At 39.2% G+C, this 20,687-nt stretch overlaps 1 protein-coding gene across 1 annotated transcript in view; it reads right to left on the bottom strand.

Annotated features, from left to right (window-relative positions):
• The window catches only part of KIF5C (kinesin family member 5C), an 89,327-nt gene that overhangs the window by 19,509 nt on the left and 49,131 nt on the right, over window positions 1-20,687 (bottom strand). Inside the window, exons 9-16 of the mRNA XM_065671233.1 lie at window positions 18,694-18,798; window positions 18,207-18,355; window positions 13,624-13,772; window positions 10,348-10,523; window positions 8,106-8,174; window positions 4,918-5,124; window positions 3,787-3,933; window positions 1,249-1,437 (exon numbers count right to left, since the gene is read on the bottom strand). Of these exons, the coding sequence (XP_065527305.1) occupies window positions 1,249-1,437; window positions 3,787-3,933; window positions 4,918-5,124; window positions 8,106-8,174; window positions 10,348-10,523; window positions 13,624-13,772; window positions 18,207-18,355; window positions 18,694-18,798 (1,191 nt within the window). The remainder of the gene's footprint in view (window positions 1-1,248; window positions 1,438-3,786; window positions 3,934-4,917; window positions 5,125-8,105; window positions 8,175-10,347; window positions 10,524-13,623; window positions 13,773-18,206; window positions 18,356-18,693; window positions 18,799-20,687) is intronic.

The following is a 20,687-nucleotide window of genomic DNA, read 5'->3' on the forward strand; positions in this document are numbered from 1 at the left end:
CCTGCGTAAGAGTATTTTCTGCTTGGGTCTCTCATCATGTGAGACCATGTGAGCATGCAGTACTTGAATAATCATCTCTCAAATCCTAAACCTCCAGTCTCCAGTCTGTAAATAGGTACTGCGGACAACAGTTAGGTCATGCCTGTGACAAGCACTGAAGTTCTCTGTGATTCGAGTAACTATAGTGTAAGGACACAAACACCGACCCTACAGAGGCACCTGGGCTGCCTTCCATTCATTCCTTCACCAGGTCAGTTTAAGCCAGCACCAGGGCTGAAAGAGGCTGTCCCACTGCCTGCTGCTGAGACCTTTATTCCCAGCTCTGTGTTCCTGCTCCTTTCCTGCCAACAGAAGCATGTAAACAGCTGATTTGCAAGTCAAGCCTTAATCTGTGTTACTAACGCCAAGTTCCCAAGGAAAGCGAGCAGCACATTTTGGCAGGATGACTTCTTCCAGTGGCCATGCCAGCCCAGAGTCCACTTTAAGACAGGATAAAAAGTGTATTTTTTACTTAACATTTTTGGACAGCCAACACCCTCAGGGCTCTAGCCTCCCTTTATACTAAGAAGCATGCTTCCAGCTACTTAATGAACTTAATGAAGAACTTAATGAAGACATTCTGCTGCAGGACAAGAAGCTATCCTTGCTCCAGGTTTATTCAGACTAACTGGTAGTAAATGAAATACAGTAAACTGTATTGTGTTCTCCCCTTCACATGTCCACTTCAAAGCAACTGAGCATGTCAAAACAGCTCGCCCCTTTGCATGCAGGAGGCTGGAGAAAGCACCACTGTTTGTAACTGTGATCCCCTGTAAAGCCCTCCTACCATGTCAATGTATTGCTACCTAGTTATTTTGGTAGCATGCTAATAGACCAGATACAGGAGGCTCTCCAAATGTTTTGATAGTGGACCAAACAATCACTGCTTCCTTTCTCAGGCTGCTTTTTAGTGAAGGTATAAGATACAAATTCATGCTGAGGAAATCACTCAAGCTGGATTTTCAGTATTATACCATAGAACACATTTTGAGATCTACAGCAGAACATGATCTTGACACAGAATGTGCTGAAAAACATTGTGGGGGAGGAATAGGAGAAGAGAGAAAAACCCAACAAAACAGACAAGAGAAATACCACTCTGCTCCTTGAAGTCTCATTTCTCACTCTTGGCACACATATTTCTTGAGGAAGAAGGCTGAGAAAGTCATCAAACTTTGCTGCAAAGGGACAAAGAAGGAGCAAACATACTTGTGAAATGAGGAGCTGGCAAGCTGCAAGCTCCCTCTCGCTGGCATTCATCTTCCTGTTGGAGTCTATCTGGGCACTCTCCAACTGCTTGCTGCGGTTCACCAGAGATTTCACCTCAGACTTCATCTTGCTGATGTAAAGCCGTGCCATGGTGAACTCCTCCTCAATCACCCCATTCACATCTGCTAACTAAACACAGAGAAGATTGCAGTCTTGAATGTCCGATTCTTAGAGGTAAGTCAACCCAAAGCAGTCTTCCTGCTGTGAAACTCTTGTCTAGAGCTAGGACACTTCTGTGAAAGCACAGCAGCCCTCAAGGAGTACCCATGTACCTTCAGGTCACCTTTATACATGTTATACCCCTGTTTCTTACAATCTTCATTGATAGGCCTCAAAAGTGAGAAATTAAGGCTCATGCTCATAGCGTGCTTCATCAGTTTAATGGTTCAACATCTGAAGCAATCAAGCTCACCATCATGACAAGAGCTTATTTTGGAGAAACCTTCTCATGTCACAGGAAATTTTCCTTTTTTCAAACTGCTAAAAGATTAAAAAACATTTTCGAAGTACTCCTCAAAGAACTTTTCTCTTGAAGGATTGTGCTTCTTCAATAAAGAGCTGTAAGACAGACGTGGGTGTGGAAATCTCACCTGGCAAGAGAAAAGTAATCGCTCTCATCTCTAAATATGAGTATCACCCTATTTATACATCATTTCCTTCCCTGGTTTTAATATGGTGCCTTTTATTTGTATGTCTTTCTCTTAATGGTTTTTCTTCAACTACTTAATTCATGTAACCCACTGACAAGCTGTGAAGGTTCTCCTTGAGCAAACATATGGCTGGCAACTTCATTTGCTTTTCGCCTTTTTCCGAGCACTGCCAAGGGGAAGGTAACACGTGCTGTATCTTCTCCCAAGAGCCTAAAAAATGCAACTGCTTCCAAAACTCACAGTCTGGTCTGAAATTAGACACACTTTGCGAAGATGCTAATTGCCAACAATTTGAAATTATTCTTCTAAAAGCTTCTCAATCTGGCCTTATTTACACTGACAGCTGTCCTATAAAGTGCTGACATCTTAGTTACTATAAAAATTTGTATGAAACAGCCGCTGCCTCCAGTTTCAAAGATCTCCTCTTACAGTTCCTACTACAATGGCCACCAGAGGTTGCTGTAGCATCTAGCAAAGCCTGTTCTTGCACTCCTGGCATCTGCGTAACCACATCAGATGACAGGGATAGTGTCCTCTGCAGTAAGTGCAGGCTGGGGCATCTGTTGATTTAAGGGGGCTTTAGCAGGATATCAACATCTCCCAGAGTCAACTCAAAACACTCCAGCCACACATACTCTATTTTAGGTTTGAATATTCAGGAAAGTTCACTGCTCAAAACCTGTGAACTAAAAGCAGGAGAATGAAGTACATTGCAAAGAATTTACATACATGGTGAAAATTGATTTCTTAAACCACTTCTAGCAATTGCTCTTTTTCACATGGTTTTAAATGGAGAGATAAGATGGCATTAACATCACCAGCAACATTTTCCTGGCCATGAAATATTTCCAGAGATGTGCCATTTAGCAATGACCATACAAGTATCTTCTGTGAGACTCAGCGTTTTGCTCATATGCAACAGGAGAAGTGTGACAGAGTAGCCACCTCCTCTACCGTATCTGTAAACCCAGGAGCCAGACAGAAAGCAAATTTCAAAGTGAAACTGGACAAAATTTGCTCCATCTCCCAGCATGTCCAGATGCCAAGGTTTCTGTCACTTCAGCCACCTTCAATCCTGTTCTTACCTTCTTACTTTAGAGGAAAAGGATCCTCTGCAACTTTTCCTCTGTAAAGGCCATTAGTCAGTATACAAAAGTTAAGCTGGTCTTACTGTCATGTAATTATTTATGGGGTATGTAGCACAAACTGACCAGTGCTGGAAATCAGTAATTTTAAAGCATCTTCTGTTCAGAAACACACACAGAAGTGTGGGCTCTTTGATGAAGCCAGCCAGTGTTGAAAGGTCATAAGCACCAGAATGCAGAACCCATAATTTCTGTGCAGCTGTTTTGATTCAAGTGCCCTTAACAGCCGTCAGTACAGATCTCTGGCTTTGGGAACTGTTCACAACAGTTTTAGGACAAGCTTCAAACAAAAAGATAGCCAGCCAAAAACCAAATCTCACCAATAAAGATTCTTCAGATTCTGGGAATACTGGGTCATGCCAGCTATCGAAGGAGTAAGGCTAGGTGTGTACAGTCTTGGGGGAACTCAGTTCCCTCCATTAATAAATGCATAAACACACGGATAGGCTGCATTAGTCTGACCCCAACCATGGAGCTGGGAATAAGAGTGCCAATTGTGTGTACACAGACACTGACTGACCATCTCTGACCCAGACACAGACCTCTTCAGTATTTTACTCTGGTTCTAGCCAGGATTTAACAGCAGTGTCCTGGGAGAATAACACGCATCACATGTATTCCACACCAAGTATTTTTATATTGCAGGAGGTGGGTTGGGCAAGCAATAAACATAGCCAACTTACTGTTTTAACATCGTTAGTACCAATGATACCTCCAATCTCTCCCAGGTCCTTAAGCAGCAAGTTCAAGATTTCTGTAGCTCTTTTCTTCTGATGGTTACTGAGCTCCTGCAACTGTCCCAGTTCCCTCTGGGTTGCTGTCAGAGCACTCTGGAAAGGTTTAAGAGCAAAAATTACCCTCACCCCAGCACACTGGGCATCAGTTCTTGTGTGATAACTAGGTAACAGCATGATGTCTTGTACTTTCCTGAATGTGCCTACTAGCTCCACGTACAATTCTACCTTGCCATAATCCACTTTTGCAACTCACTTGCTAACAAGGCTACTTTAGATCTATTAAATGTAGTAAATCCGGTAAGAATCTTATTTGCATAATACATGTCAAAGAAGGTTAATCACAGAGAAACAGGTATAGAAGGATATAAAATTCGGGTTTTTTTTCAAATGGATTTCATAGTAATCTGTTTTACTGAAGTGGATAACGAAGCTTTCCATGAAAACAGACCTGTTACTCAGTATGCATAATGAATTAAGGAACATAGATGTATTAAGCTAGTAAGCAAATCTCGATTTTTCTCATATTAGATTTTTTCCTTAAGTTCAGTATACATCAGCTGAAAAAAGATGACTTTTTTCCTGATTCACTCCCCGAGATCCCCTGACTCCATACAAAATCCCTGCTCTGCAGCACAGAGTCCAGAAAAACACAAAGTGCTGCAATTTGCATAAAGCAGATTTTCACATCTTTCTTGGCATAATACAGTTTTCAAATACCCTAAACACAGAATGGCCAGTTCTCACATTCAGTTCAGTTACTTCTATGGTGTGCAAAATAGAGAGGTTGCAAGAGAGACACAATCTGCCACCAGCTCCCATAAAGTAGCTTCTGAATTACCTTCATTTTATTTTTTAAGATAGAAGAGAAAGGTCAGCCTCTGCAAATAATGGATCTTTTAACAGCTTCCCTGTTACTCCCAATTTTTAAAGTACATAACATGTTTGGCAGCAGTATCTGAAAGATTCCTGAGACAGCAAAGGCTAGCAATTTTCTGGGAACCCCTATGGAAATCTTTAGGGGAGGTGAAGAGTTAGGGGGTGAGAAGGGAACCAGCACTATAAACTGCTTGCTCTTACACTCTTCTGTGCCAGCTCATCAGCCAGCTGCTCATTGGCCCTTGTTTTATCCTCCACTTCTTGGGATTTCTGGTCATAATTGACAGCTAATTCTTCCAGGGCTTGAAGGACCTCTTTTACTTCATCTTTTGCTGCTTCATTCTCAATCTGAAGACGGGTCAGCTCCTCTTGAATCTTCTCATAATCTCTCCTAGTGGAGGCCAAAAGCTGGAAACCGGATATCACAGAAGCATTAAGTCACCCACAAACTCAATTCAAAAGCCAACACTGAAAAGGCAAAACCAGACAGAAAGTGTGAGCACATAAGCATGTGTGCAAGAGAGAGAAAGCACAGGAGAAGAAATCCTGCTACTCTACCAGAAATAGCACCGGTTTCAGCATAAATGTATTTGAAGGAAGCAAAACTCTGAACTTCAATAAAAAAGAAAAATCTTAATCAAATGCTATTTGGACAAGAGACTGAGGCAGAAAAACTTGTTTTAAACAGAATCACAGCTCCAAATAAATAAATTTTTCGCCCTCAATCCAGTGCTGCAGCTAGGACTAAAAAGTACCAAAGTAAAATGTTTAAGCAGAGACCCGTAACTTTGAAGTGAACCAAGTAAAGGGCTCTCTGAGGCAGCCTCAAAGATCTTGTGGCATTACAGAAATTTTTGATAAGCAAACCTATGATGTTTTTTCTTAGTTATCATCTGAAGCCTGATGCTGAAGACAGATTAACTGCTCGTATTTGCTAAGGCACAATATTACCTAAAGAAGGAAACACAGACTTCACCCATGCTAGTATTTCCAATTTGTAAAATGTATTAAATTTACTATTTGCATCCTATGGAAAGAGATACTGAAGTTTCAGTAACAGTGCTGATCATAAGAAATCAGTTGCATGGTCCTCTCCCTTGCTCTTGCATTACTCCATCTTCATTTAGATGTTAAAGTCTTGAAAATTAAGCTATCAGGTTATTAGCACAAAGCCAGACTCAACTGCAGACATGTACTGCAGAATGATGCGAAAATAAATAAAAGGTGCTACACAATATTTATTGCTGATACTGTACTTTCAAGAATAGTAACAAAATTGGCACTTAACATTGCTTAAAAACGTAAAATATAGAAAAATAATATAAAACTAGGGCATGAGATACAAGAAGGCATTCATGCTCATCCTAACAGAAAAGTTTGGACATTCATACACAGAACTCGCTTATTTCCAAGCCTTCCTCTGTACATATTAGTATAATATTACTGTATTGCAGCTTTCTTGGACAGTAGAACACAACCTGCACTACTGAATTGTGCTGGGTGGACTCCTCCTGATCTGTCCCACCACTGCTCACTGCCTCGCAGATCATGAAGAAGTTGAGTGTGAGACCCTAATCAAAACAGAAGCGTCTCTCTAAAACAGACCACCTAAAAGGAGAATGTCAGAGAAGACATTGCGCTCTTTTTTGGCTCAGAGTGCTAATGGAAAATAGGAAACCAACCAGGCAGCTTCAGACACTGGCATGTGCCCAAAGTGGTGAAGAGAGGATTCAGATGTAAGTGAAATTTATCTCACTGGTAATGTTGCAGCCTCAGAAGTGCACTCACGTTATGGAAAAACCCACTGAATTGCCAAAGCCAGATGGCATGTAAATATTTAAACAACAAAATAGCTTAAAATAATCTTTCTATTAAACACAGATGGAACTATTATTTACATTTACTTAAGAAATTTACTGTGTGAATATTACTGCGACTTCAAGTAAAGGCAAGTGTTATGTATCACCTAGAGCATAAACACAGCTCCCCAGAAGATTCCTGTTGATATAATGTGGAAAAATATACCAAGATTTTAAAAGGCTATTAATAACACATTATACCAATCAGTTCTAAGCAAAGGGAAGGAGATGGCTGCAGCACTTTGCCGATCTGTTCACAGCATGCGAGATGTAAGGGTGGAAGATTCAGAATCCCCCCCAAAGCACACACCCTAAGAAGCAACCAATGAAAAGGTACTAAAGACACAAGAATCAACACAATGCCATCTGCAGTAGTCCTCTAGATTTATAATTAACCTGCTGGCTTAATCAAGCATGAAAAGTACTCTGGTTAATTAGGGGGAAGCAGAGTGAGGCAGCTGCTCTGCAGCTAATGTATAATGGAGCTAATCACAGCTCTAAGAGAGAACAGGTACATCGCTCCAACAGTGCTTACTTGCGGAAGACAAAAGCTTGAAAAATTAATTGAATTCCTTTAAAGAAAAAAACCAAAATGTCACATTAGCTTTCAAAGGTTAGAGATGGACATGCTTCTTGGATGAACCATCTAAACCTTCTGTACAAGCTGTGCAACATCAGCTGCAGAGACTTCAGTAAGTCAGCAAAGCCAGATTAGAATATGTGCAAAAAGGGGGGAAAAATGGTCTATAAAGCAACGATTAGAGTCCTCCAAAAACATGAGTCATCTTCCAGACGTAATACTGAGTATGGAACACAGAAGGTGGGGAATAAACCAGTGTACAGCATGCTTCCAAGTATCTAACACAAATAAAGGAATGCACATCACCCAAAAACTAAGACACAAAAAAATAAGACACAAGAAAAACTGTGAGTGGAAAATAAGCTTTAGATGAGAACATTGATGTAAAAAAGATGGTAGAAGTGAGATGGTGTAAATAACATGTCAGAAAATAATGTTGCTGAGAATGCATAAAATTCCGTTACATGTGTATAACCACGACACGGGTAGCACAATCAAAAGAAAGTTGTGGCAAGGGAACGAAGAATTTAATCATGGACTAAAATTCCTGCAGCAAGGACAAGTCCTCAAGGTGGCAGGTAAGTCATGACTGATGAGTAACAGACATTTTTATATGTTGTTCTCTCCCTGTTAAGGAGCTAAACCTTGGAAACCTTCTTGAGGGTTTTGATAAGGATTGATACATGGACAGAATAATTTTCTTCAATTACAAGAGAGGTTTCACAGCCCAGAAGAGCAGCCAGCATAATGCTGTACTCCAACCGAAGTGGCTCAGGCAGCTACGATAGGCACTCTCCTAAAGAATCAAGGCAATGTTTTGTGCAAAGAGAACACTAATGGTGGGTGAACTCTCACACCAGGATTATATTTCTTGGTCGGAATAGTGCAAGGGTCTCATAAGAAAAATGTAAGGGGCTTTTTGTTTGGTGGCGGTTTTTTAAGTTTTTTACCTCCTCTTGATCCAACATTTGTTGCTTTAGCTTTTCAGCCAACTGGCTCTGCTGGTTGATTTCATCATCCTGCAATGAAAGAGGGTTGGAGATTTTTAGTTTCTTTTCACAGTTCTCGTTTGGTCACTTCTATTTCTCCTTTCTAGAAAAGAAGGAGCAACAACACCATAGCAAACCTTCTGCACGTTCTGGTGGTATGAGAGGAGAAAAATCAAACACAGAGATACAAAGTAAAAGCAATGCATACATGCAGTTATCTCTAGTACATACCTAAGCAGAAGTGTCCCTGATGATAAACAAGATACTGAAGTGATCAAAGTTGGACCTTATAACTTTGACAACATACATGATGTTTTATAGATGTAAATATAAATAGATGTACAAATACATATACAGTCTCTCTCCCACTTACTCTATCCCCATATTTTAGCCAAAGAGAGATCATTAGGGACAGAGTACAACTTACAGCTAGCTCTGAAATGCATTAATGAACTGCATTAATACTCAAAACACTACACAGAACTTCTGAGCACTCAACTCCAGAATATGCATTTTCCTACTCCATCACAGCCCTTGAAGAAAATACTGCCAGGTAATGCACAGCCAGGCATCCAATATTATTGGCATTTCAACTTCCTTAAGACAACATCCTCATGGGTAGGAACTGATCTTAAATACAGACAAGAAATGATGATGGACTCTTCTGTACAAGTCCTTCCTCCAAAACACCAGAGGAGGCACACCAAGCACAGCCTCTGACCAAGTCCATCTCTGTTCTTGTAATGGATATCCTTCTCTAAAGGAACTTACCAAAGAGAAATGGTTGCTTTTTACCTTACCACAGTCAATTTTTATTTTGTATTTCACTGACAAGCATGCTAATAGATCTATTCTGATAGCAAACACTCCAACTGAAGTGGCTCGGGCAGCTGGGAGAGGCACCCTCCTAGAGAATCACAGCAGTGTTTTGTGCAAAAAAAGACCAAATACAGCTATTAAGTAGAATATATTGACTCATTTGCTAATATTAAAGTAGACCCAGATTCAATATAAGAATGGTCTGCACTGTAGCAAGTTATAAACAGCAGTATTTTGGTTTTGTCTGGGGGGATCAAATACCTCATTTCCTATAGTACTGCAGTAATGCACCAAATTATGCTTCCCATGTTTTCTAGAATAAAATTCAAAGCTGCTACCAGTTCCATCAAGAACAATTCAGTGGGCTTTGCTACTTTTGACAAGAGAAAGAATGACTGACTTCTTTTTCTAATCAATACATAAAAGCTAGAGACAGCTACCAGCAATGTGTTCACCACCACAGAAAAGCTGTCATTTCTTGAAGAGTCTAACTGATATTTTGAATGCCATCAACATACTGCTGTGTGCCACTGGACTGTGCAGAGAGACCTCAGGCATGTCAGAGTTAAGGCTTAAACACAACTGTTCACTCCCTGCCTTGGTATTCAGAAACAGCTAACTTTAATATTAACATATAAGGAAACAGTGGGTTTTTCTTTCTGATGTTTTCTTGCTAATTACAATTGAAAGTTAAAATCAAGTTTTGAGTTCATATGGTTAAAGCTATGCTGAAAACTTTTGCTAGATAGCCTTTTACACTGTTCTTATCCATGATGGGTAATGGTTTTAGTATGCCTTTCCCCTCCCCCTTATCGTCACACAAACCAAAGCTATTAATGGCAAATGCCCAATAAACATATTGCCGATAGCTTTAAGTGCCAATGATGTATTTCAAGCTGAATAAATAAATAAATAAATAAGCCACTTGCACTCCAGGCATTGTTCACAGCTAGAACAATAAGAACAAAAGAGACTCAAGGGATAGTTATATATTTTCACTAAAATTCTAACACATAATAAACATATAAGAGACAGTCTGCCTTTTTTCCTTCTCCTGTGCCTTTGAGGTGACACTACAGTTTGCTGAGGGATTTCACAAAAACTGCTGAAGAAAAGGAGCGCTGAAAACCCTGTACTGAGCCCTTAAAAATTAAAAGCAAACTTGGCTCGATTTTGTGAAGAATATCCCAAACCTATCTGCTGAGTGAACACAGGCAGATAGCTGACATGATAGGACAAAATCCAGTTTTATGCAGTGACAGCGTTCTGAGCTCTGGGACATTTTCCACGTTGTGGTGTTCAAGAAATACAGAGAGACACCCACCCAGTTTGGGCAAGCTTTCCATTTACACACAGTGAATGGAGTCAAACCAAATATTCACACCTTATCATCCAGCTGTCTGTAGAGACTGGCAATCTCATCATCGTATTTCTGCTTCTCCTCTGTCGAGATGCTGGCAACAACTGGTGTGATGTTGTCAATAATGGGGGTGTTATCACAAGGCTCCAGGTTTTTCTGGTCCTTTGCACTGATCTGTTCATCTTCAGGCACAGCTTCTCCTGAGGGCACAATCCATGGTCATTACAGTTCAAAAGAGAGGGCTGCCCAAAACTGTGGACATCCTAGGATGGTCCTGCACAGTTGCTAAGAGGGACTCAGCAAAGCCAAGAAGGGCTGTATCCCACTGTGTGAGGCAGGGCAACTGCCATGCGTACCAATCACAGGCAAAAGTAGGTGTGGAAAGAAGGCCATACGCCTCAGAAAGATGACCTCCGCAGACAGAAATACATCAAGCAAAATGCAGCAACACTTTTGAATGGCTGCCTGACACCAAACTCCTGGCTCCTCTTTCACTCAAGCCCTCAATCCATGAGGCTAATTCCACCTATAAACAGAAGTGCAAATAAGGAGGAAAAAATTCTGACTTTCAGCCTAAAGCTTACTGGCAATTAAATGCCTCTTCCTCTCCAGATTTCCAACTGCCTTATCAACTCTCCCTCCCCCATCATGAACTGCTAGAGCACCAGGACAACAAGGAAGAGAGCTGCATTTAAAACAATACCCACCTTCTGCCTTGTCACATCTAAAATTAAAGTGCATACCCCAGTTTTCAGATGTTGCCCCTGCATACCGGACAGGATGTTCTCTCTACACATTTTCTTTCAAATTCGTTTTCTTTGAGGAATATTTTCTTTGGTAACATTGGTGCATTGCAATTATAAGCCTACTGCAGTTCAGTGAAGAGGGACAGGCTGGGCGCTCATGCCAGAAATTGAATCTACTGTCATTAGAGTCCAGTAAGAGACTCTGCAAGCCACTGAATGCTGCACACATTGCTCGAGGTGTGGTAAGGTTACATCCAACACTTCCGTACAAATAGGTTTTTTTCCTTTTCTATTGAGGGCTATAGAATTTTAGTCCCATAAATCTTTACTAACCATTCCTCTTGCCAAAACAGAGTAGGCACTATTTATCTTACTGGCAGGGAAACAAGTACACAGGACAAATATATCAAAAACCAGAAAAGCAGACTCATTCAAGCCCCAAAACAAAACAAAATGGGTCATGAAAGAGCACAACCAACTAACGAAGAAGGCACTTTTTTCAAGCATAAAGCATGAAAAAGAGTAATTTGAAATCAAACACCAAAACCTCTACAGAAGTACTTAAACCATTTTGCCCTACTGCTAGAGGCTTGATCATATAGCTTATTATTACTGAGAAAAATGTAAACTGATTTTTCATTGTTGCATTATCACTGGAGCAGACTAGGAAAGGTGGGCTTGGTCAGATCATGGGATCTTGCATACATGGCAACGCTCCTCAGGCTGCAGAGAATCCATCAGTAGCCTCCCAAAATTAATGTTTAGATTTTTATTCTTTGGATAAGAATAACCTCCTATGTGTAAAACACAGACCAAATTGAGCATTTGGATATAAGGCTCTGAAATCCTGCTCCCGTGAGAACCCATTTTCTGCTACAGTTTTTTTTTTTTTGCATATTATTTTCTAAATGTATAGACTAAGCTAAACCAGTAGAATATTTATACATCTGTCCTGCAATTCATATTCAAAATGCAATTTCTGTGACACTTGCATTTGTAAAGAGCCTCCTTTGACAGAATATCTTTCCAAATGACACTACTGCAGAAGGTCAGGCAGGAAATCAATAGTATTTTGAATGCACTGAACGCATTGGCTGGGTAATGCCAGTGAGAAAAGCAGGACAGACAGAGGGGATGAGGAAGTGTGTATATTTAAATAAAACAATAGAAACAGCAAGTTGTAAGTCTCATTTACACAGCATATAGAAAGGATCTATGTAGGGCTTTCTAAAAAAAATACATAAAAATAACACAACAAAACCAAAAAACCAAAAACCAAACCACCCTGTTTCTAGAACAGGAAGGAAATGAAAGTCATCACATTCAGCAAACACAGAATGAAACACACAGAACATGAGCGGGTTATAAATCCCCAGCACTCCTCAACACCGAGAGCAGACCAACTGTCTCCATAGCAATTGCACTATGCTGATAAGGGAAATATTCCCACTGCTGAAGTCTCCAGAGAAAGACACAGAGCGCAATCATTAGGTAACAATCTCATCTGAAAGGCAACTAAGCGCCACAGTTTGCTGAAAGGAGGAAGCAATTTTTGCACCCATAAAGGTCAGGTTTTCTCTTTTAAGTAGTGATTTCACCCAGGACATTCAAAACCAGAGTTGACTGTACAAAACAAATTGTAACTAATAATTAAATCACAGATCTGCTCTTGCTTTAGATACTTCACTTTTGCAAGAATTACATGCTATTGACACATCAACACACAGAGCCTGGATGACAGGAAATTCAGAAAATGACTCCAAAGCAGCAGTATTTTACTGCAGAGAGTTTATTGAGATTGCAGGGTGCAAGGGGGATGCAGGGTAGTTTTCTCTGGGCAGGGTGGTTGCTGTTGGTTTGGAGTTTGTTTTTTTTATTTTGTAATGTGTGGAATAATAAATAAAAGCAAGGATGGTTTGCTAAAATGATCTGTCAGCATTTCAGATTAAATAAAGATTATTCAATTTTTATACAGCATAAAAACCTTTTTCCTCTATCACACTATACTTGATCTCACAACCTACCCTAAACAGTCTGTTTCTAAAAAGAAAATTGGCTGTTCTCAACATAAATTTCACTTAAAAGCCACAGAAAAAGACAAATGTAATTCTTCTAATCAGATCACTCTCCTAATCGTTGTACTAATTATTCTAAACTCAATTATAAAAAAAAACCCAAGATCTAGTTACCTTAAAAGCATAGCAGAACTGATTCTCATACCTGAGGAACAGAGTTTCTTGAAAAGAAAACTAAACATAATGTCATTTTACCTTTTCTTTATTAATATTACTAACATTATTAAAAATTACTGATGTCTTCCTGTATTCTCTACGTCTGATATCATGCTAGTTTCAGCATTTAAAATGATACCTTCTCTAAATGGCTTCTGCTGGTTTATTTGGTATTTGCTTCTTCATCTTTCAGTTACTATGAAGTGTGAGCAACAACTCTGAATGGTGAACTTAGTATGACACTTGTGATTTAAGGCAAGATTTTAACGTATGTAACTTTACAATGCAAATATATATACCCATTCCCATATTCTGGTACCTACCATTTCTCCACCTGTTCAGCTCCAGCTCCAGATGCTGGATAACATTCTTTAAACTCTTGTTTTTGTCTTTTTCCTTCTCATACTTTTTCTTCCACTCCTCTGCAGTCAGCTCCAAATTCACAGAGACTGTGTTCTTGATCGTCTTAGCTCTGTACAACAAAACCAGCTGTCAGTTGCTCTGCAACTTTTATCTCAATACAAGAGTAAGGATTCAGATTTTTTTCTGAAATACAAAGGGAAAGTACTAAACGTTTTCAGTTTTCTGAAGTGCAGTGCCACAACTCCATTTTTTCTCAAACCCTCAGTACCATTACTTCTGGAAGCCTCAATAGAAATTTCTCCATAGCAAAATCCAGCAGCCACTAATTTAGAGCAAACATGTATCTGCCTTTCCAGATTCCTCCAGGAAGGGAAGCACTGGAAACAGTTCTTGGATCAAGGACAAAACCAAGTCCTGTCATTACTGTTCTGCTAGGCAAGCTACCACCTTGCAGCCTCTTCTGAACCGAGACCCACAGTAGAGTATCCTGCATCAGTGTCCATCCACAGTCTCATTCCATCTCTTAACAACCACCCCTTGAACTCCACCAACAAAACTCAGCTGTATTTTCAGCACCACAGCATGAGGGATGTCAACACAGTAAAGCAGAGATACAGAAACTTATTATCTTTCTTGAAAGCCAGGGCTTTGAAATACATTTTTGGGGGTGGAAGCAGGAGAACTGCTGTCACCATCAGGTAACTCATTTACTGGGCTGAGGAAAGTTCTCACTCGGGAGGAAGCCTAAACTTGTGCATGCGCCAGTGCAGACTGGTTCACGAGTTACTGCCTCTCTAGGCAAAAATATGACAAAATTTAAACCATTCTAACCATGACCACCATCACTTTATTACTGTGAAAGTGCTTAGCTTCAACTGAAACTAAATGATAACATCAGAAAGGCAAAGCAAGCAGGAAAAAAAAAAAAAAAGCACAGAACCTACTCTAGGAAATCCACATTTAAAAAGAAAAACCGAACAAATTGGTATGAATTACAAAAACTTCCTATCTTTGCCCTTCACCGCTCTGAGTCCCTCCAAATGACTCCCACATTACTGAATAAAATACAGGCTAAGTAAAGGAATAACAGACAAACCTCCCACTAGTTTGGTAAAGCGCAGCCTGAAACACCAGTGTAAGAAACTACATCTGGGAATGGGCTATGGATGCACTGGCTAACTCTCCTCTGGGGCAAGCATGTGCCCTTAACTACGTTGCTCACAGCTCCACTTACTGATTCTAAAGCATCCTTTAAATGTGGCCAATCACTAAAAGCCCTGAAAGTTTGTTTTGTCAGCAAAAAAACTCTCCTGCATTTGTGCCCCATACTGCACTCCACTGATTTGCACTAGGTGGCAAGCAGGAATTTTATTACCTTAGAAATATTTTAAAATAACTCTCTACTTTAAAGATAATGGTTAGCTTTTACATACTGTCCCTGCCAAAAGCATGGCTCAAGTTTCCACTCATTTAACTGGCGGGTAGGGGGGGAAATGCCACACCATAAAGTTTATCAACTGCATTATCCTTTGGTGGATAAAGCACTTACTGGCAACTACAATTAACAATAATATAAAACCACAAGAAAAGATGGAGCAGAAAGAGAAGAAACTGACTCACTTGTAACAGAGGAGCACATGCACATGTTGATTAGTACAAGTGGGCCTGTGAAGATGAATTTTACTCCTGACATTTATTTTAATGGTGATATCATTCTTTTTTGCTAGGGAAAATGGAAGACCCAGTAATCACCCATGACTCATGTACCTTCCCTTTAATGTTATTCAGGTCCTTAATACTGTCACATCAGAAAAATGAAACACCACAACCAAAGAGCGTGTAAAAGAAACCGCTTCCCGCAGACAGCAATATTCCTATCAAAAAAATGACAAATAACCCTGTGTATGTACAGCATGTGCACTGCTCTGCAGTCTAGTGCATCACCTGTCCTCCTACCTGTGTTTCCTCTAAACAAGGAACTCCTATTTTAGCCCAATTCTATAGCTTTTAAAGAAAGAAAACTCCCACAATAAACACCAACCAAGCACTCTCACAAAGTATTTAGTTGTTTTTCTAGTTCTTTCAGCTGACATCGTAGCCTGCAGTAAGGAACATCTCAAAAATGTTTCTCTCCGTAGAAAAGTGTCAGTCATGTCATATCTCCAAGCTCTGCTAGCCGGGTGTGCAGAGTCAGTTTGAAAACTATTTTGCCCCAAACAGGAAGGCAAGTTTTACTTATTACTGACAAGAGAAAAGAAACTGAGAGAAATGTAAAGTGAAATAACATGGAAACTGGACTTCACCTGCACATACTGCTTCAAGTACTCAAACATACAACTTCCAGAGATCCTGGAGCAATACAGAGCAAACCAAAACACTTTTAATTTAGATTTTAAAATAAAATAATTTTTAAAAAGCTACACTACCTTTTAATCGCCTTATCGTGAACTACTCTATTTTACTGCTTACATTACCTTTTACTTCAAACTAGACCCTACAGATAGTTCAGCATAACAGCAAGAAGACTGAAAACTAACAGTACCTACTCATCTATTTAAAATTAATTGTTCCTGTCGCTGCATTACTGCCCTGGATCCTTATCCACAATGAATCAGCAGGACCTTTGTGACTGCTCTTTAGGTCTACAGAGGTGCAAGACTCACATTTACCTGACATCACCTGCAGTCAGAAAATTGTACACGGGGAGGTTTAAACTGAGGGTTAAACAATTAGACATTTAAACTTTTACCACCAACAAAACCAGCGCAACTTACACTTCAGAATTGTTATCACTCTTTATTTAATTCCTGCGTCTTAATATTTGCATTTTCTCTAAATTTCTGTGACACATATTATAGTATACGAGACTTCAGTAAAAGCTTACACCTTAATAACTTAAATTCATGTTCAGCATACAACGCTGAATTAAAACTGCATAGCAACTTTTAACCTGATTATGTTAATGACCACTTCCACCTTTGAAATTCCTTTTTCATAAAACCTTACTGCAGTGACCTGCAAAGTTCCCTTTGGGAAGTTTTTCCTGCATGCTGCTTTTTAAGTGAGTAGCTTACAGTTCTGCAGTAAACAAAGGAAACTGTAGAGGAAGCAGAGATCACAGAATTTCAAGCTTTTTGCAGTTACCTGGCTTGCAGCACACCTTTCACAAACCCCAGCAGCAGATGACAAGGACAAGTTAATATACCAACTCTGGCAATGCCAGATGGAGAGCATGTTGCAGAACTGTCCTCCAGCCCTAACCCATACTAATCCGCAACTCTTCATTAAGAGGGACAGCAGCCAGAGGCAGCTATTGTCCTGCCATTTCTATGTACTCTTACATGAACATGATAAAGAGATCATCTTCCCTCATGAAAATCTAAGGAAAGCTCACATTGAAGGATAAAAGTAGGGCAATGAATTAATAGAAGATTGTCAGATTAATTTTTTATTTGTGATCTTACTTTCCAATATAAAATCCTTCTTAACAGTGTGGGCTTCAATGCAAAAAATTATGCATGGTGGAAAAACAACCCATTTTCAGAGTAATTTACTGTATTGTACAAACTTAAATAAATCCTATTTCAAACAATCGTAATTTGCTAGTATCTTTTTCCTGCTATTACACAAATAAACCAAAATGAGTAATTTTCCAAGGTACCAGAGCTCTCCTCAATTACAACAAAAGCAGTAACTGTGCAATGAGACTGACCTATTTTTGCAAACTTTCCAAACCTTTTTGCAAAATATAAAAAATGTAAATATTAAAATTATATATTATATAATGTATATATTATATATAATACATTATATTAAAATTTAAAATATGTACTATTATAAAATATAAATAAATATCAATATTTTTGCAAACTTTTCCAAATGGAATATATTTATTTCATATGGCTATTGCAAACAAACACATATGGAAGAGAAATTTTCTTTCTGGATACTACCATACTCACTCTGTCCTTGCTTTTATCTAAGGCCTTGTCCTAAACTGTTAAGATCCTTCTAACATAAAAATGTCCATGAACTATCACGGACATCTATCGAAGTTGTGAACATCACACAGAGCCCACAGTCTTCATTTTTCTTACCAGTAAAAAATGTTTTTTTACAGCCATAACAATAATCCCCCAAATGTCATTCAAGGAGAAAACACCTCCTAAAAGCATCAAGAGTGGTATCAGATAAAGCAAACCTGAACATTTTCCACTGAGTTAGCCAACAGAAAACTGCCTAATCCCATTATCTTGCCCATAAAATTTCAAAGAACTATAATAACACTTTGTATTTTCTGCAAGAAAAATCACCAGAGCTCATAAATAGTGCAGCTGCAGGCCAACATTAACATTTACTTATCTGGTACCACAGGGAAAGAAGAGACAGTTCTCTCAAGTTCTACAGTACTAGTTTGTAACAGCTCCAGAAACATAACCTCCCTCTTTTAAACTGCCTACCCATCTCACTCCCCTCGGCTGGCTTGGAACATGTGGAAGAGCCCACACAAGTGTCATCCAGCCTAACACCTAGTAGGACTCACCGCTGCCCAAACATCAGGGTTGACTTTGTTTCTGCTTCATTGAACACAGAAGGAGAACAGCATATAACAATAGTAGTTCTGCAGTTGCCACCAAGGGAATCCTGAAGTATTCGGGTCATTTTGCTGTCTCGGTATGGAACATGGGTTTTCTAATCAAACATAAGTAAGAGACAAGAACGGTGTTTTAAAATAATGATATCGTAATGAGAGAGAACATGAGTCAACGAGAGGTTTAATGGACTTGAAGTATACAATCCTGAAGAGTAATTGTTTTGACTGTGCTAAGATTGGATAATCACTCAAGTGAAATTCAAGAAAATTAGTTCCTTATCTTTAGCAGAATAGCAAAAGTGTCACTGGTTTGTGCTTGGAAAGCTAATATTTTCCTCTTCATGAATTGAAATGTTAGCTTATTTTTTTATGTGCATGGCAAAGAAACAGATAAATAAAAAGCCATTCTTCAACAACACAAAACAGGATTACTTACAGTTCCTTCTGCCAAGGCAGATATCACATTGCCTAAAGCAGACAAAGACTTATTGATATTTTTAGCTTCATCAAGAACAGCACCCTCTGCTCCAGTTTTGCTGACCTACCAAAGAGAACAGGCAACAGTCAGGCTTAGCTATCAGTAAGCATCTGTACAAGCATGGCTACAGTGCAGATAGCGCAACAGTTAAAGATACCCTTGGAATTAAAACAAAGCAAGCTTGAGCTCAGCATGAAGAAGAATTTTATATGTACTTTTTTGCTACTAGAAGCCTGTAATACTTTCCATTTATTCCAGCGTAAGAGCAAGCTGATCCTTACTTTGTGAAGGGAGAAGCTGGTAAGGCTGTGCTCACCTGAGGACTACTTCCAAGTCCAAACGCCACAGGAATATTCTCAGGGCACACTTACTGGCACAGTATACACCACCAAATGAGTATCTTGGCCTTGCATTTTGCTTACATGGACCAAGAATATGAGGATAGAAAAAGCATGATCTTGCTCATCCTGAAGGCAAGGTTTACTGCTCCACAAACTGGATCCCAAGGTGGCCCAGTTGAGAAGTTTGGTGGCCTAAGACCAACACTCTTTTAGACAGCAACACATTTTTATCATCTTTTCTGTCTCTTTTTCTGGGGGGTGGGGCGGGTGGGGAAGTGCACAAAAATGTAGAATAAAGCCATCTATTTTTCTCTGCATTAAAACTACAGAATCTGTACTTTCCTCTAAAAATGCCATGACATAAAAGGAAACATAATTGTATTTTTTAAGAAGACAACCTACCAAGAAAACCTTCATTTCAGGTTTTCTCTACAATGTCCAAAACAAAATGAACCACAAAAGTGTAGTTTTCGGAGGAGAGTAAAGCCTGACTACACACTCATTTTCTAAATGCCACACTTTCTAAACACTCATTTTCTAAACACCACAAAGTTATTAATTTTACATTTTTTATTATATGCAATAATAGAAATTAACATGATTAATTACTCTGATGGATGGCTTCCACATTGCACCAACACATGTAGTGTGTCCCAGTGATCAAACGTAAAAGTTGTGCAGTCTATCAAATACTTTTATTTTACTTCTCATTTTCAGAAAGAAATAGAAATCTGCCACCACAACGAAAGACATTGCTTCACTGTGAGTAATTATTTTTACATGCCCGGTAGTTACTCAGGGTATTTTACAGTGAGGGTGGTAAAATACTGGCTCTGGTTGCCCAGAGAAGTGGTGGATGCGCCATCCCTGGAGACATTCAAGGCCAGGCTGGATGTGGTTCTGAGCAACCTGATCTAGTTGAAAATGTCCCTGCTCATTGCAGGGGATTTGGACTAGATGACCTTTGAAGGTCCCTTCCAACCCAAACTATTCTATAATACAGCTCGAATAAAGAAATCCATAGTGCTGCAAAATGATGAGGTTTATAATTTATTTCATTTACAGTTAAACCATTTTAACACTCCAGAAGATGTTAGAATTAGAACCTGGAAACAATGACATTTTTTGCACTGCAGTACTGTTCTAGACCATTACTCTTTTGGCAAACAGATACAAGTTCTTTTCTGGTTAGTATTTTTCTGTATTTTCTATATCAAAATAGTCATTCAGAGAGCTTCAAAAAGACTTCAGCTGCGTAACTGCATTAACTGCTGTTACTTCATTGATCCAATATGAGAAACAATTACAGAAAACCTAGAAACAGGACATGCCTGAATATAAGCAAATTAAAATAGCTGTCTGATTTGACAACTTCCATAAGCATTACACTACTTTCTACAAATACCCATAACTAAGTGTAAAGCTATATAAAAATACTCTGGTTCAAACCACTTCATTATAAACAAAGATATATTACAGCATTTCATACTGATAGTTCTGATCTGCTCCTTTTCTCCACCCCACATGAAAGAAATAAAAAGACTGACATACTAATTATAACCTCAGGTAAGACTTCTGTAAAACCTAGCTTAGTTGGCACTGACACACATT

Source organism: Lathamus discolor, chromosome 3 (genome assembly GCF_037157495.1).
Source record: "Lathamus discolor isolate bLatDis1 chromosome 3, bLatDis1.hap1, whole genome shotgun sequence".
NCBI classification, from domain to species: domain Eukaryota; kingdom Metazoa; phylum Chordata; class Aves; order Psittaciformes; family Psittacidae; genus Lathamus; species Lathamus discolor.